This window comes from Apodemus sylvaticus, chromosome 5 (genome assembly GCF_947179515.1).
Source record: "Apodemus sylvaticus chromosome 5, mApoSyl1.1, whole genome shotgun sequence".
Classification (NCBI taxonomy): Eukaryota; Metazoa; Chordata; class Mammalia; order Rodentia; family Muridae; genus Apodemus; species Apodemus sylvaticus.
Window position 1 is genome coordinate 150,340,026 of NC_067476.1, and position 17,009 is coordinate 150,357,034.

General features: G+C 51.4%; 2 protein-coding genes across 2 annotated transcripts; one reads left to right on the top strand and one right to left on the bottom strand.

Annotated features, from left to right (window-relative positions):
• The first annotated feature begins 45 nt into the window (after window positions 1–45).
• On the top strand, window positions 46–3,587 carry Ube2c (ubiquitin conjugating enzyme E2 C). Its single transcript, XM_052184250.1, has 7 exons — window positions 46–493; window positions 588–1,232; window positions 1,531–1,558; window positions 2,119–2,205; window positions 2,721–2,925; window positions 3,028–3,087; window positions 3,354–3,587. The coding sequence occupies exons 2-7, from the start codon at window positions 1,132–1,134 to the stop codon at window positions 3,410–3,412; spliced, it is 540 nt and encodes a 179-aa protein (XP_052040210.1). The 5' UTR covers window positions 46–493; window positions 588–1,131; the 3' UTR covers window positions 3,413–3,587.
• Window positions 3,588–7,883: 4,296 nt separating this feature from the next.
• Window positions 7,884–11,466, bottom strand: Tnnc2 (troponin C2, fast skeletal type). Its single transcript, XM_052181736.1, has 6 exons — window positions 11,452–11,466; window positions 8,961–9,012; window positions 8,727–8,870; window positions 8,508–8,622; window positions 8,239–8,375; window positions 7,884–8,036 (listed from the first exon to the last, which is right to left on the bottom strand). Exons 1-6 carry the CDS (start codon window positions 11,464–11,466, stop codon window positions 8,005–8,007), a joined length of 495 nt encoding a protein of 164 aa, XP_052037696.1. The 3' UTR covers window positions 7,884–8,004.
• Window positions 11,467–17,009: the final 5,543 nt, after the last annotated feature.

Here is a 17,009-nt window from a genome sequence, read left to right on the forward strand (position 1 = left end):
TATGCACACCAGGAAAGGACCACCCACTCGCCCGCCCGCCTGCCTGCCACATCTGTGTTCTCTGCCAGTCCCCCTGTCCTTGTTCCGATTTAGGAATGTGCAATGGGAAGGCTGGCCCTGAGAGGGCTGGGTGGCCTACCAAAGGAAAAATGCAGTTGCCCTTTCCTTTCCCAGTGTACAGGCTAATACACTGCTGAGGTGGTACTGCAAACTTACTCGGGAGTATTTTTGCTTTTTGGAATTGAAACAGTATCTCTTACATGTAGCCCTCCCTGGCTGACCTGGAACTCTGAGGTCTCTCGCCTTTGTTGGGATTAAAGGCGTTGAGCACCATCAGACCCGGTTTTTGTTTCTTTAAGGTGCATTCTCTCATAGTCCAGCCTAGCCTGTCTACTCCTGCCTGTCTCCACCTTCCAAGGAATTACAGGCATGCACCACCTGAACCCACGTTTACTAATAAATAGGGAGTCTGCTGTCAGCGGCACCTTCCTAGGTTTGTGGGAACCCAAAACAGTAACATTTTAATAGGGTGGGGAGAAAAGGTTTCCAGCTTGGAGGATAACACTGTCAAGTTCTCCCTTTTCCAGAAGATGTGCTCCCTCCTGGGCGTGTGCCTGGACGGATTTGGACGGAGATCCAACCACTGCCGGGCGTGTGGGGCACTCATTCGTGAAGTCTCAACACTCGGAAGTGAAAGCAAGGAGAATCAAGAAGTCAAGTCCATACCTGGCAGCACAGCCAAGTTACAGGCCAGCGATAGACAGGAGTCGGGGTTCCAAAGAGACCCAGCGGGGGAGGGGCGGCGAGTACACGTGGACGATTCCTTTGACCCTTTAATGGTCTTTCAAAGACCACCAATCCGCCACCGATTCGTTAGTTAATGGCAGCTTTCTTCACCAATCGGCTATCCGAGATGCGCTCCGCTGTCCAATCGCGCCGCGTTACTGGGTGGCCTAGCAGTTGCGCAGTGGCAGAGCGCTCCGGGTTGTCCCATTGGCTGGATCAAACCCAAGCGAGCCTCTGATTGGCTAACACAGCGGGAGGGTTGCAATTCAAACGCGGGCGGCGGCCCGCAGCCCCGCAGTTGCCATTTCGTCTCCACACTCCTGTCTTGTTGCCAGCAACTCCGGGATGGCCTCGCAAAACCGCGACCCAGCTGCTGCCAGCGTTGCCGCCGTTCGAAAAGGAGCCGAGCCCTGCGGGGGCGCCGCCCGGGGCCCTGTGGGCAAGCGGTGAGTGGTGCGGAGGTCACCCCCGGGCCTTGGGGCACATAAGGGGACACCAGGAACGCAGGAAATGGAAGGCTGGCGGCGCTGCCAGGCAGCCCTTGTAGATTGCCCTGAGAGCGCTAGGGCTGACATGCGGCCAAAGGCTCTCCTGGGTCCTCCTGTCGATGATGACGCCCGAGCTGAACCTGCCTTTGAAGAAGGGGCAAGGCCCCCATGACAACTCTTCAGGATAGTCGGGTGGGAAGTGATGTATCACCTCTACTGTATTCATGTCCTGAGTAACCCCGACTTCTCTTCGCAGGCTACAGCAGGAGCTGATGACCCTCATGGTGAGTGAGTGCGTGTTCTAAGACCAATCGGCCTGCCTTCCCATCCCCCACCCAATTATCAGTAACCTCCTTTACTACGTCAGGCTACCTGCTAATACTATGGGTGTAATTTACTCGCTATGGGAAGCCCTTTGGACGCCCACCCTCAGCTGTCTGCCGAGTCATAGGCTTATCTGGGCGCATCCCTACTTACGCTTCTGGCCCCAGCTCGAACGTTGCCCGTCCCCACCCTTCTTGGAATTGCTGGCCCCATCGCCTTAGAGTTCTCTCCTCTGGTGGTCCTTTGCCACATTACCTCTAAATAGCCATCTTTCTGTTTTAGTGACACTTAACATTCCTAGTGAAAAACAGATTTGGAGGCAAACTTTGGAAGCACAGGAGGCACTTCCTGTTGCCCCTCCTCCGATCCCCCTGGTTATCATCCTGGGATCTGGCCCTAGCTGCCTTATTCAGAGGCAGAGTATGATGGGGGCAGGGCAGGCGCTCACCCAGTGATCCCTTGTGCTGTGCCTGAAAGTGTAGGCTGGAATCCAGCAGTGGGCTGTTGTTTCCTTCCTCAGATGTCTGGTGACAAAGGAATTTCCGCCTTCCCTGAATCAGACAACCTGTTCAAATGGGTAGGGACCATCCACGGAGCAGCCGGCACCGTAAGTGGGCAGCAGTTTGCTGAGTGTGGTGAGCTTTGCTGAGGAAGTGAACTCCAAGTGCACAGCACAGGCGCTGAGCCCTGTGGCCATGTTCCTTCAGTGTGAGGAAAGTGGCTCTCCCAGCAGTGCCATGCGTAGACTATGACAAAGTGGGGTGGAGGACCTTGGCTTGTGAGAGAGCACAAAGAGCTTCCCCTTACTGCAGATCTGGCTTTAAGTTAGAAATTGGGTCTAAATTTTCACTTTAGCAATTGAGATAACCAGTTAGACTACTCTAGCAGCCGTCGAGATGCCAGGTTGAAATCTTCGGACCAGAAGGTCACTGACATCACAGGAAGAAAGCACCATTGACCAACTTAACATATAGTTTGCTAGTCAGACGCAGACACACTCTTAAGTTCCTACCTGCATGGCCATTATTTGGGGCTTGGATGGAATATGGGGCTGCCAGGATGGGATGGGTCAACACAAGGTCAACAGGGGACTCACTCTGCCCTTCTCTCCCCAAATGTCAGGTCTATGAAGACCTGAGGTATAAACTCTCCCTAGAGTTCCCCAGTGGCTACCCTTACAACGCCCCCACAGTGAAGTTCCTCACCCCCTGCTACCACCCCAACGTGGACACCCAGGGCAACATCTGCCTGGACATCCTCAAGGATAAGTGGTCTGCACTGTATGACGTCAGGACCATCTTGCTGTCTATCCAGAGCCTGCTAGGAGGTAACCAACTTCTGAGACCCCCTTCCTACACACCCTGGGCATTTGCTGGCATCCTCTGAATGAGGCGCTTTGTCCCTCTGACTGTTGTGACTTCATCCACAGAGCCCAACATTGACAGCCCTTTGAATACACATGCTGCAGAGCTCTGGAAAAACCCCACAGGTAGGACCTTGCCAGGGTTCAGAGGGGCCCTGGGGGGAGGGACGGGGGGGTTGGCTTCCCCTCCACTCGCCCTGCTGCTGCCTTCGTACTCACAGATGAGGGGTCAGGGAACAGAATATCTCCTGCTCGTTTCCTGGACTCCGGAAACTAGTCTATCAGGAGCCAACCATGGCAACACGGGTATCTGCTGGACAGGGAAAGGGCCCTGTCGGCCCCCTTTCCCCCCTCATCCATCACTCACCCGAGCCCCGCATGTTCTCTTCCAGCATTTAAGAAGTACCTGCAAGAGACCTATTCAAAGCAGGTCTCCACCCAAGAGCCCTGACGCAGCTGTCCATCTTTCTTTTGTGTTGTCTTTTTCCTTAAACTGTCTGTCCTTCCTCCTTGATTTCTAAGCTGTGTTGTTATTTTTGTTTTGTTTGTTTTTTTTTTTAAATTAAGTCTGCTTGTACCCTCACAATGTATATTAAATAAATACACGTCGATTGTTTTTGTATAAATTGCTGCCTCAAAGTTGCCCTCAGCCAGAGGATGGTTGAGAACTGGGGGAGAGAGGGAGGGGGAAAGGTTAGCTTAAGTCTGGGTTCTGGCCCATTGTCTACAGGGTTGGTTGGAAGCAGCTGACAGACAGTGGGGTCTTACTTTATCATTCTGTGAGTATGTCTTAGCCTCTCAAGTGGGTGTCACATAGTGGGTATTTGCCTGGAGGTATAGCTCCCTGGCAGAGAGCCTATATAATCCGAGTGAGGTACCAGATTCAATCCCAGCACCAAAACTCATGTCCACTTGTGAGGAGTCAGAACACGTGCTAGGTGACCATCAGGGACAGTTCAGGTTCGATACTGATGAGGCTAAACCAGACCCAGAGCTCAAGAATCTGTCAGAGAAGTGCCAGATACCCACCTTTTTACATGTTAAAGATCTGGGGGTGGGGGCCGGACCCAGATTACCCTGTAGCCCGAGCAAGATTGGGATCTAGACCCAGGCGGGTCATTGCCTCTTCTGCTCCATCTCCACATGGTGTTATGGGCCCTGCCCAAATTGTCCACTCTTGAAGCAGCTGTTGTGCAGCCCAGTGGGAAGAGGGAGGGGAGGCAGAGGGCCTGGCCTGTCAGGTTCTGGGCAGCACCTCTTAACTACTGTTAGCTCCTGCTATTTCCTAGGCTTCTAGCAGCCATGAGTGAAAAGTCTTGAGTTCTCTTGGGCATAGAGCTTTATAGTCCATCTTACTGTGGACAAACCCATTGCTAGGAGGGGTGGCAGAAGAGTTGCATTTCTGGTGAGCCCTGGGTTACTATGGGGGGGGCTAGGGGGGCTGGGGGGAGGGGGTCTAGCTAACATGCAGTTGTTCAGCAAAGGCTGCGGTTTAGTTGGAAGAGTCTTTGCCTATCATCCATGAGACCGTGTATTCGGTCCTCAGAACCACACTAACCTAGGGTGTGCCTGTCATTGCAGCACTCCAAGGGGTACAGGCAGAATTCAAGATCATCTTTGAGGCCAACCTGAGCTTTATCCTGACTAGGGAAGGGAAAGTAAGCCAGGTGCTGGTAGTGTAGTGACTCCTGTAATCCCAGCACTTGGAGGCAGAGGCTGGAGGACAGCTAAAAGTTGAAGGCCAGTCTGGTCTACATAGATCCTTAGTATTGTATTATCGATACTATCCGTGGGACAGCCTGTAATGCTAGCAAAGGAAGAAGGCGTGGTCCTTGAAGCAGCACAGGCACCACCCAGAACTGGTCAGAGCAGAGGATGCCTGAGAACAAACAGGCTTGCTCAGAAACGGGCACTAAATCCATTCCATAAATGAGCAGATAAATGCTGAAGTGGTTGTGTTTGTGTCTGCCTTGGAAAGCTGTAACATGCGGTCCTTAACAATGGTGTTTAGTCCTCTATGTGGTCACCTGACCTACCCAGTTCCAAGGACTCAGAGTTGAAATTAGTTAAAAGCCAAAGAAGGATCTGGATGGGTAGATAGTATCTGTCCTGGTGACCTGAGCTCCATCAAGTCAGAACAACATTCTCTGACCTCCACATGAGCACTGTGGGGTGCATAGACGCACACATACAAACACACATACACACACACACAAACACTACCAGCAGCAGCAGAATCACCATCATCATCATACTTGTAACATCAACGTTTTATACCCAGAATGAGAATCTTTACTAGTGGAATTGCCAAAAGAGAAGCAAATTCTAGAGATGGAACAAAGCAGTGGGTACTGTGGCAGACACCTGTAATCCCACCATTCAGCAGGCTGAGGCAGGAGGATTGAGAGTTTAAGCCCAGCCTGGGCTATAGAGTGAGATCTTCTCTTAAAAAAGAAGAAAAAAAAAAGGGACTCCACCTCAGGTGCTGCAGAGCACTGCAGTGGGAAGGAAGGAGGCCGTCTCTGGGTGTGCGAGCACTCCAGGGAAGAGTACAAACTGCTAAGGTAGCTTCCTCGGGGCTTGCAGCCACATCAGAATGCTCAGGTGGCCCAAAAAGTGCAGGGGCAGAATGCCCACCTCTGCCCCAGGATGGCAGGCGGAGGGGAATGGACAGCTAAGTTTTTCATCTTGAAGGCAACAGAAGCTAAAGGATCCTTGGACACAAAGGTGGTGTGAGTGAGAGGGTTAGGACGATCCTCCCTGCTGTAGTTTGTTATCTGCTTGTTTGTTTGTTTGTCTGTTTGTTTGTTTTTCAAAACAGGGTTTCCTGTGTAGCCCTGGCTGTCCTGGAACTCATTCTGTAGACCAGCCTGGCCTTGAACTCAGAAATCCACCTGTCTCTGCCTCCCTAGTGCTGGGATTAAAGGCGTGTGCCACCACTGCCTTTTGCTTTTTGTAGTTGTTGTTGTTGTTGTTGTTGGCTGTAGTTTAGAAGAGGGGAGAGATTACCTGTTATAAGAACCAAGCAAGTAATATAAGACTGAATGAGCCAACGACACAGCACACAGTAGGCACTTGGTGATTTCTTGACCCCGGGACCAGTATGGGCTGAAGACAGAAGTTGTGAAGTATACGATGGAGGAGAAAGGAGGAAGAGGAACTCTATGCTGCTTGCTGGCAAACCTGACTGCCTGATTCGATCCCAGACCCACAAAATGCAAAGGGAAAATGACTCCCAAAGTTGTCCTCTAGCCATTACATGTATGGTGTACCATGGGGACACACCAGCAAACATATGTAACATACATGTAGTTTTTAAGGGGTTTTAAGTTGAGGGGCTAGAGAGAGAGTTCTGTGGTTAAGAACACGTGTTGCTCTTGCAAGAGGACCTGCGTTTGGTTGCCAATGCCCACACGATGGCTGGCTTGCAACATCTCTCACTCCAGGTCCAGGGGATTCAGTGCCATCTTCTGGCCTCCTCGGGCACCAGGCACGCATGTGGTGCACACACACATGCAGGTAAAACATTTACACACCTAAATAAATCTAAAAGATTTTTTTTTTTTTTTTTGAGACAGGGTTTCTCTGTATAGCCCTGGCTGTCCTGGAACTCACTCTGTAGACCAGGCTGGCCTCTAACTCAGAAATCCACCTGCCTCTGCCTCCCAAGTGCTAGGATTACAGGCACTGCCCAGGTCTGAAAGAACATTTTTTTAAAGAAATATTTCTGTGGGGGAAAAGACAGGACACGGATGGAGAGGGTGGGCTGAAGAATGAGTGAAGAGAATTCAGAGTTTCAAGAATGATGGCAGGCCGGGCATGATGGCGCACACCGTTAATCCCAGCACTCCCGAGACAGAGGTTGGTGACTTTGAGGCCAGCCTGGTCTACTTAGTGAGTTCCAAAGTAGCCAGGGATACATAAAAGTGGGTCTGTCTTTTTTTTAAAAAAAGGGGGGGACTCAGTGGCAGAGCATTTGCCTAGCTCTTCCTGTTCCCTCTCCAGAGCCAAGTAAGTGCCAGCATTTATTAAATGACAGTTGCTATGGAGCAGGGCTAAGCACCGTAAATACAAGTTTTGTTGAACTCCTGTCCCCCACTAAATACCTTTGTTTTTCAAATGTAGAAATTGAGGCACAGAGAAGTTGAATTTGTCATAGGCGATGGGGATTCAAACCCAAACAACCTGACTCCGAGGCTAAAGTCCTACACTCTTTAGGGAGGACAGGAGTCTGCCAGGTTCCTAAGGGGAACGACAGTCGGTCCAGGAGTGAGGAACAACTCCACCCTACCTCAGGACAGAATTTCATTTTATAGCGGCCATGCCTTTGACCCTCTGGGGCGCGACGGAAGAGGGCTGAAGGGAGGGAGGTGGGGAGGGGGACTGGGGCAGGAATGATGCTCCTATCCAGCTTTGCGCCCTGATCGCTGCATCTCACTTGTGTGTAAAGTGTCTCCACCCGGGATGGATGGACAGACTCTTTCTCCTCAGCAGGGCGGCCTGCAGAGAGTGAACATACCACAGCCAAAATCCAAGAGGCTCCAGAAATGGTGGGGGGAAAAGAAGCGATGCCTCTTCCCTGGTTCCAGCTTCCGCACGCCCTCACCCTATCCGTCCCAGATGCCTTGGTTGGCAGGCGGCCGGCCCACCCTGTGACCTCCCCCTTCCAGGGCCAGGCGCAAGTGCGGGCCATTTGCCCAGCTGCCCATTGCCAGCGCCAGCTGCTGGTAGCCTGCTGCGAACCTGCGAGCTCCACGCAGCTCTCTGCTGCCCAAGCCTCCCGCTCGCACGACCCCTCCTTCTTTTCTATCCCCAGCCGCTCCAGGCAACTCTGAGTCCAGCCAGCCAGGCAATCCCCAAGATCCCTTGTCCTCAATCAGTCCCCTGGTCAGTTAGGCCAGTGTTACATTGTCAGCTTTTATTCCTTCCAGCCACAGAGCCCAAAGGAGCAGCCTTTCCCTGATGGGACAGGGAAGACAAGGATGGAGTTGCCCACGCCCAGGGGACCTGCAATCTGGATGGACACGAACAAAGGACGGCTCCTTACTGAACGCCCTCCATCATCTTCAGAAACTCTGCGGCAAAGACGAGGGACGAGGTCAGGCGTACCGTTCAGGGTACAGGGATGGGCATGGGGTGGGGTGGGGGGTGCCTAGTCGTTAATGGGTAAATTGCACTAGGCTGCAGAAGTATCCCATGGGCCCTCAAGAGAGTGGGAAGGAATTTAGCCTATTCCCAGCCCCACCCACAAAGCCAAGAGCACCAGCCGGCCCTCACCATCGAAGTCAATGCGGCCATCGTTGTTTTTATCGCCGTCCTTCATCAGGGATTCGATCTCCTCATCTGTCACATGCTCCCCGGAAGCCCGGAAAATCTCAGCCAGCTCCTCGGCATCAATGTAGCCGTCTGCGTTCCTTTGGGAGGGAGGGACAGAGCAGGACACAGGGTCAACCTCACCCTGGCCAGCCTGCTCCTTCGCTTTAGCGCCCCCCTCCCCCGCAGGTTCCATCTGCTCCCAAGTCCAGAATCCCAGAAGCCCCACGCACCTGTCGAAGATGCGGAAACACTCAGCCAGTTCCTCTTCGCTCTTCCCCTTTGCATCCTCTTTCATCTGGCGCACCATCATGACCAAGAACTCTTCAAAGTCGATGGTGCCGCTGCCTGCGGGGAGCGGGGTTGGTGGATGGGGGAGGGGGCGGCGCTCAGCCCACAGTGCCTTGGGCCTCCCTCCTCCCGGTCCCCTGCCCTGGAGGGGCCCCACTCACCATCCTCGTCCACCTCCTCGATGATGGCGTCCAGTTCCTCTTTGGTGGGCGTCTGCCCTAGCATCCTCATCACGGTGCCCAGCTCTTTAACGCTGATGTCCCCACCACCATCAGCATCAAACATGTCAAAGGCAGCCTTGAACTCTAGCAGGGGAGACAGGATGAGTGATCGGTGAGGCCAGTCGGACTGTCAGCCTCACACCTAATCTCTCCCAACCTCCCACTGTCACTCACCAGCGATCATCTCCTCACTGAGGTAGGACCTGGCCTCAGCCTGTTGGTCCGTCTGTAGAAAACAGAGAGAATCAGAGCGCAGAGGGCAGACTCTCACCCCAGCCTCAGCCTCCCTAGCCCCTCTCTTGCATTAGGAAGTGACCCTGGGCCCTCCAGAATCACTCCACACCAGCAGCACTGCCCAGGTACCCCTTGGTACCCATCCCCAGTGCCAAGGGGACATAGGTTATGCCCACAGTTTCCCATTTATCTTCAGAGAGTCGTGTCAGGAAACCCCCATCCCAGCAGTGACCGTCGGCAAGTCACTCATCTTGTGACTTTACAGGGATAATATGAAATCGGGGTAAGAGAGAGCTTGAATATGTTAGCACTATTCGGGGGTGATTTTTCTAGTTTCCCTGTCTCCTAATGCTGCCTGGGACTTGACCCTCAACTAAATAATGGACTGCAAAGTCACAGAACATCTGCCAAGCACTTGGACGCTGAGACCACAACAAGAGATGGGTAGCTTTGCCTCAGCCTATTCTCGGAGGCAAGATGTCCCACTCAGTCATCGGGGTAAACACCTCTCTCAATGTCAGATGTGATAGGGCCTTGCTTTGGTATGAAAATAAGAAACCCTTGTTCTGTTTCAACGTTCTGGTTTTGGTGTTTAGATTATCTTGCTATGTGACTTGGGCTGGCCTGGAATTCCACAAGTGACCATGAAAGTAAGGTTTCTGAGAATTTCTCCAGGTCACATCCAAGTCAGGCCATCTGGGTCTGGACCCAAGGGGTGACATTCGTCCAAGAATGGTGAGGAAGCTCCCAAGACATGCTTCAGGCAGCAGGCCCATCCTCCTTCCCCCCTCTGTCCCTTGGCCCAGTCTTTGAGGATAGGCTATTTTTAGTTGGGCATGGACAATGGCAGCTGGTCTCTGGAATCCAATTACTTCTTCAAGTGAAGCAGAAGGGTACTCAGAAGAGAGTAGCAGTTCCAGATCAGACCCCCTCTGTGGATGGTCAGGGTCTCTAACTCTGGCCTGTCACCCACCCCTACTAACCACCATCCTCAGCATTCTTAGAGGAAGCCTCTCTTCTCCAGTTGCCACAGGCTTGGCTGGGCCTATGAGGCCTACTCTGGGTCTGCCTTGTTGGGTGACTTTTCTGCCCTCATGATCTCCATCTCTCCTAGGAAGCAGACAAACTAAGACCTTTCCACATAGCTCTGGCTACACAATAGCACTGGCCCAAGCCTCAAGGTGGCCAGGAGTCATAAACCTTGAGGATCAGTTCCCAGGCTGTCCTGATCAGCCCTCCCCACCCAAGAGAAGTCTCAGCCTTCCCAGAATGTCTCCACAGGACTTGGGTTTCAGCAACCCCTATCTTCCACCTTCAGGGGTCCATATTTCTGCCCATAGAACACACAGTTCTAGGACTGAGAGGAGCCCAGAAGCAGTCTGTGAACAGAAACCTGAAGACCCTTCTTGTCCTTACCATGGTTGCTGGTGACTGGGACTCCTCTGCTCTGGGTTGTCTCCTCTGCTGTCCACCACCCAAAGGTGCCCCAGATCTCTCTAGCCCCCAGGATTTGTAGGGGCATCCTCTCTTCCCTCCTCCCTACTCCCCAGAACTGGATACCCTGACCAATCAGATGCAGGGGGCAGCAAACCCCTCCCCTCCCAGAGTCCTAGCCCATTACCTAATTTAGCCAAGGCCCTGTGCAGGGAAATTTAAGCTTCGGAGCAGGTGGCAGTCTCTGACGTTCGTTCGCTCTCCTAGATTCTTAGGAGGAGGCCCCGCCCTGCTCCACTGTCTTGGGGAGCTCCTCCCCCACCCCCAGCACACTTGTTCCAAAATGGGGGAGGATGTTCAGACCGAGAACACAGTAGAGTGGGAAGAGCCCGGGCTTGACGTCCAAAATTCATTCAAGACTCTGTTCTCCCTCAGAGCCACGTGAATGTGGGCGGATGGTGAGGGCCCGCAAGGCACACCTTCCTCCAAGATAGAAAAGGCAAACGTGAGCCCAGATGACTAAGTCACCAGCTTGTGCTGGGTGCCTAGGGTTGGTGTTTGGCCCAAGAAGGGAAAATGATCCGTAGTACTAAGCTAGTGACATCATATATTGAACTCCCACAACCGGTGCCCATGCTATGCTAAACATCTTGATTCCGTGATCTCATCTACTATTCGTCCCGTGAAGAGGTGACTATTATTATCCCCATCTGACTGGAGCATAAGTCGTACAAGCCCTAGAGGGATTCTTTCTCCCCACTTTGGAGGCCAGCTCTCATATATTGCAGACTGGCCTTGAACTCCTGACGTAGCTCACATGGACCTTGAGGTTCTAATCCCCCTACTTCCACCTCCAGAGCGCTGGGATTTACTGGCAGGTACCACCAAGTCTTGTTTAAGTCCTTTGATGTATTTTACAAAAGAGTCTGCCCTGTCAACGGGCCGCCCTCGAACTCCTGGGTTCAAGCAATCCTCTTGCCTTTGTCTTCCCAGTCACCGAGACTATCACCATGCTTATAGAGCTGGGTGGGGCCAGGCGTTGGTCCCAGCACTCTGGGAGGCAGAGGCAGGCGAATTTCTGAGTTCTAGGCCAGCCTGGTCTACAGAGTGAGTTCCAGGGCAGCCAGGGCTATATAGAGAAACCCTATCTCGAAAAAAAAAAATTTTTTTTAATTAAAAAAAGAGCTGGGTGGGAGGAAATTCAAGCCTCAGCCTGTGCATGCTATAAAGTACTCTACCCACTGAGCTACACGCCCAGCCCTGGCGATTCTTTTAAAGCTTAATTTCCTCAATGTGTATGGGTGTCTTGTCTGCAGGTATGTATGTGCACCATATGCACACCTAGTGCCTAAAGAGGCTGGAAGGCTGCACCGGGTCCCGTGGTTGGGAGCCACCATGTGGGTGCTGGGAATCGAACCGAGGTCTTCCGGAAGAGCAGCGAGTGCTCTCAAGCACTGAGCCGAAGCCTTGGTAATTCTCAACCTTTAACTTTTGCTGTGGAAAGGTTAAAGCATGACTCTAGGGGCCCACCTAGAAGCATTCAGAGGAAAGTGACTGCGGCTCATTGGGGGGAGACATGAGCACTGAAGAAAGCATCTGCTCTCCAGCTCTGCTCATCCAGGGGAAAGGCGTTTAGAGTCCACTTTGGGTAAGAAAGCTGAGTTCTCTAAGCAATAAAGACAGCAAGGGTTTTTTGTCCTAGACATTATATACCTAGACCTCTACCTGCCACTATAATATTAGGTTCCAGAGTATGAGTGGCCTGTTTGCTGTGACTTAGAGGATTAGAAGCACAGGCGGCTTCTTCTTCTTCCCCTTCCCCTTCCCCGTCCTCCTCCCCCTCCCCCTCCTTCTCCTCCTCCTCTTCTTCTTTTTTGGCTTTTCAAGACAGGGTTTCTCTGTATAGCCCTGGCTGTCCTGGAACTCACTCTATAGACCAGGCTGGCCTCGAACTCAGAAATCCGCCTGCCTCTGCCTCCCAAGTGCTGGGATTAAAGACATGCGCCACCACCGCCCGGTTTGTTTTTCTTTATCTTTCTCTTAATATTATTGATTTTTTTTTCTGGAGACCAGGTCTCATGTAACTCAGGCTAGCCTCCACCTCACAATGTAGCTGAGGATGGCCTTGAACCTCCTGAGCCTCCAGCCTCTGTCTCCCTAATGCTGGGGTTTTACACACGCAGCATCATGCCTGGTTTTATTTTGATGTCAAGAGTCGAGAGCAGAGCTCCGTGTGCAGCAGGCAAGCAGTCTGCCCTCTGAGCTCCAGCCCCAGCACCGCAGGCTTTGCTGCTGTGAGCAAAAAAGGCCCGTTCAGTAACGTAGTCACTTCAGTTGGTATTTCAGGTGTGAGGTCCCTGGGGTTTGGAGGTAAGCTTCTACATGAGATATTCGCAAATACACATATAGTTATGAAAACATGAAAGGGGACAGCTATTGTCCCCCGGAGAGCCCACAGGGTCCAGGCTAAGCAGTGAGGTAGGCAAGGCTCAGGGACAGTTGCTAAGTCAACAGGAAGAAAATGGAGACAGCTAAGTCTAGGGCCAGGGAGAGGTAGAACCAGAGGCCAAGGCAGGCAGATGGACAGGGGCAACTGGGCTGCACTCTTCCCCTATATATAGACATTCCCAAGAAAGCTCAGAGGAGCCAGGCCAGGCTAAATAAGGCCTCCCCCTGCCAGGCAGGGAATCAAGGCACGGCACTCAGGGGAGTCCAGCTTGGACAATGCACTCTGGGATCACTTGTCTGCGCAGCAAAGGGGAGACAAGCCTTAGCAAGATCCCTTCCCCGTTTGTTCTTGTGTTCATTTGGTGAAACAAATATGAACCAAAGCCCTACGTAGAGCCAAACTGCTCCTACTTTCATGCCAACCTTTTTCCTTGACTTCCATGCTGCCCAGCTCTGGTCCCACTTAAATACTGCCCCAAACCCCAGCCTTTAGGAACAGCAGGACTTGGCCTATGTTAGACACTCCCTGCCATCTTCCTCAACTTTCAAATCCCTTCCTCCTGTGTCCCTTCCCCCCCCCCCCCCCACACCCCAGCTATGTGGTTCAGGGAGAAGTGCTTCCAAAGGGCATCCTCTGACCTCCACAACTGCACCATGTCACATGTGAGCCCACAGACCCACAATCATAATATAAACAAGCAAACAGACAACCCAGTGCGGTAGCTGGAAGGAGGTTAGACAAAGGGGAATTCAAGGCCACCTTCAGCTACATAAGGAGTTCCATACCTGGAGTCAGATTCTCACCAGTCATGCAGAGCCATAAGCCCAGCAGTGGGGGGCAGGGCGGGGCAGGGATGCAGAGTGGCAGACTCCTGGGGCTCCCTGGCTAAATGAATGAGCTCCAGGTAACTTTTGTTTGTTTTGTTTTGGTTGAGTTTGGTTTGGTTTTTTTGAGACAGGGTTTCTCTGTGTAGCCCTGGCTGTCCTGAAACTCACTCTATAGACCAAGCTGGCCTCAAACTCAGAAATCTGCCTGCCTCTGCCTCGCAAGTGCTGGAATTAAAGACACACATCACCACTGCCTGGCTCCAGGTAACATTTGACCTTCATGCATACACATGGGTACACTACACCACACACACACACACACACAAATTATATATAAAGGTTTTAAAAAGTAGTCTATTGCCGGGCAGTGGTGGCACACACCTTTAATCCCAACACTTGGGAGGCAGAGGCAGAGGCAAGCAGATTTCTGAGTTTGAGGCCAGCCTGGTCTACAGAGTGAGTTCCAGGACAGGCAGGGCTACACAGAGAAACCCTGTCTCAGAAAAAGAAAAAAAAAAAGTAGTCTATTACTTCCACTGATATATTAATAATGTTAGGAGTGCTCCTTCTCTCTCTCTCTCTCTCTCTCTCTCTCTCTCTGGGTGTGTTTGTGTGTCTGTGTCTGTGTGTGTGTCTGTGTGACTGTGTCTGTGTGTATGTGTGCACATGCACATGCTGGAACACCACAGTGCACCTGTGGCAGTCAGAGGACAACTTGCAGGAGCTGGCTCTCTCCTTCCACCATCTGAATCCTTGGAATTGAACTCAGGTTGTCAGGTTTCCTGGAGGGCACCTTTACCCACTGATCTCACTGGCCCACTTATTTTGGGGATGAGGAGAGATGGTCTTTCTTTCTTTTTAATTTTTTTAATTTATACACACACACACACACACACACACACACTATAAGCAGTCTTCAGACACACCAGAAGAGGGCATTAGATCCCATTACAGATGGTTGTGAGCCGCCATGTGGTTGCTGGGAATTGAACTCAGAACCTCTGGGAAAGCAGTCAGTTCTCTTAACCGCTGAGCCAGCTCTCTAGTCTTTCTTTGTTTTTTTCTTTCTTTGTTTCTTTCTTTCTTTGTTTGTTTGTTTCTTTCTTTTCTGGTGAAACAGCACCTCAGTACATAGTTCAGGTTGCCCTCTAACTTTTAATCCTCCTGCCTCAGACTTCAATTGCCACAAGTGCCACAATTGCTGGCATGCTGGCCATCCTGCCTGACCAGACCGACTAGATTTCTAGCCATAATGCTATGAACACCAGCTTGTTTCCCCTTCATTTCTTCCTGTTTATTTCCTTGCTGTTTTGAGGTAGGTCTGGAACTCATGATCCTTCTGCCGCAGCCTCTCAAGTTCTAGAATCACAGGTGTGCATGATCATGCCTGGCTGACTGTCACCTGTGCACCCAGACTTGCCTGGCATGTACCAAAGGAAAAGTCAGTAATCAGCCAACAGTAGAGAACTGTGTGGTGTCCCCTTTGCCCTCCGTCTGCCTGTAAGCAAAGGCAGAGTAGTCAGGGCTTCACATAGCAAACGAGCTTAAGGCCCAGCCCCCCTACTTTCTGCATGTGGAAGCATCTCCCCCTTTTCTCTGAGGTGTCACTATGTGGCCATGGTTGACCTAGAACCCACTATGTAGACCAGGCTGCCCTTGAATTCATAGAGATCCACCTGTCTGCCTCCCAAGTGCTGGGATTAAAAGTGTGTACCATTAGACCTAGCTTTTTCTAAGATTTTTTTTTTTTTTTTTTTTTTTTTGGTTTTTCAAGACAGGGTTTCTCTGTGTAGCCCTGGCTGTCCTGGAACTCACTCTGTAGACCAGGCTGGCCTCAAACTCAGAAATCTGCCTGCCTTTGCCTCCCAAGTGCTAGGATTAAAGGCATGTGCCACCACTGCCTGGCAATTTATTCTATTTTTAATTATGTATATTTGTGGGTTTGGGTTTTGTATACATGTGTGCAGGAACCCTCGGGGCCAGGCGAGGGCGTTTATAACTGCCAATGTGGGTGAGTTCTGGTCTTCTACCAGAGTTCTTTTCAGTACACGCCCTTAACCACTAAACCATCTTTCCAGCCCCAGCCTTAGTTTCCTCATATTAAAAAACAAACTATTAAAAAAGGGGGGGGGAGGGTGAGGGGGCTGGAAGAGATGGCTCAGTGGTTAAGAGCACTGACTGCTCTTCCAGAGGTCCTGAGTTCAATTCCCAGCAACCATATGGTGGCTCACAGCCATCTGTAATGGGATCTGAAGCATCTGATCTTCTGCTGTGTCTGAAGACAGCAACAATATAACCACATATATGAAATAAATAAATCATTTTTTAAAAAATGAACCATTATTAACTTCATCCTCTGAGATGGACATGTGACCGTATGTGAAATACTTAGAAGACACCATGAGTCCTAAAAATTGGGACCTTTCTGTTCAATAAAGGCCAGGGAAGTCTTTCTATTCAAGAATATATTCTCCATCCCTCTTCTGTGCCCTGAAAGGGGATGGGAGATACTGTCTGAGAAACTTTATTTTGAGTGAGGGTCTCTATTTAGTCCTGGAACTCCACTCGTAGACCAGGCTGGCTTTGAACTCACAATGACCCTCCTACCTCTGCCTCCTGAGTGCCAAGGCTAGGGTTAATGGCATGAGCCATAGTAACACCACACCTGGCCTTTGAGATAACTTGTTTTATTGTCTAACTAGCCGAATCTGCCTGCTAGGTTTGACATGTTAGCCTTGGGATGGGGATCAGCAATCGTTGTCCTGACTACTGCTACCCTGCAGTAAAAGATAAACTGCATTTCTCCAAGAGAGTTATAGAGATTACCCGACCGACCCCACACGCGTGGGAAAATAAATCGGCTCAAGAGCTCCAGACTACAAATCCCTGACAGACTGTAACAGCCTCTCTGGATGTTTTCCAGTTTGACTACTTCCCCCAGGTGAAGTTCAATCGAAACTGGGAAGGCTTAGGGTCACTCACACAAGCACGGGACTTGGGTTCTCACAAGAGCTGAAAATTTAGAATGAGTATTAGTATTCTTGTTTCATATGAGAAAGCCTAGGCTGGGCGAGGCCGGATTTCAAGCTTCTCTCAAGGAGAGCCGAGCTCTTGAATGCCGCGAAACCACACTGTAAAGTTACACAGCACTCTATGGAAATTAGGGGTAAAAGCTTGGGGCTGCCCTGGAGGGGCGGGACGAGACCAAGAGGGGGCGCGGCCACCACGGTTTCGGGGGAAGCCTTGGCTCGCCCGGCTGCCCTCCGCGTCCCTCCCGCA

What these genes read in the sequence shown, in the direction of transcription:
- Ube2c (XM_052184250.1), top strand. Translation starts at nt 1,132, where the DNA reads ATGGCCTCGCAAAACCGCGACCCAGCTGCTGCCAGCGTTGCCGCCGTT. An exon ending in AGGAGCTGATGACCCTCATG is followed by an intron (nt 1,559 to 2,118) that starts GTGAGTGAGTGC and finishes TTCCTTCCTCAG; the next exon opens with ATGTCTGGTGACAAAGGAAT. An exon ending in TCCACGGAGCAGCCGGCACC is followed by an intron (nt 2,206 to 2,720) that starts GTAAGTGGGCAG and finishes CCCAAATGTCAG; the next exon opens with GTCTATGAAGACCTGAGGTA.
- Tnnc2 (XM_052181736.1), bottom strand. An exon ending in CAGTGAGGAGATGATCGCTG is followed by an intron (nt 8,871 to 8,960) that starts GTGAGTGACAGT and finishes CTCCCCTGCTAG; the next exon opens with AGTTCAAGGCTGCCTTTGAC. An exon ending in TGTTTCCGCATCTTCGACAG is followed by an intron (nt 8,376 to 8,507) that starts GTGCGTGGGGCT and finishes TCCCTCCCAAAG; the next exon opens with GAACGCAGACGGCTACATTG.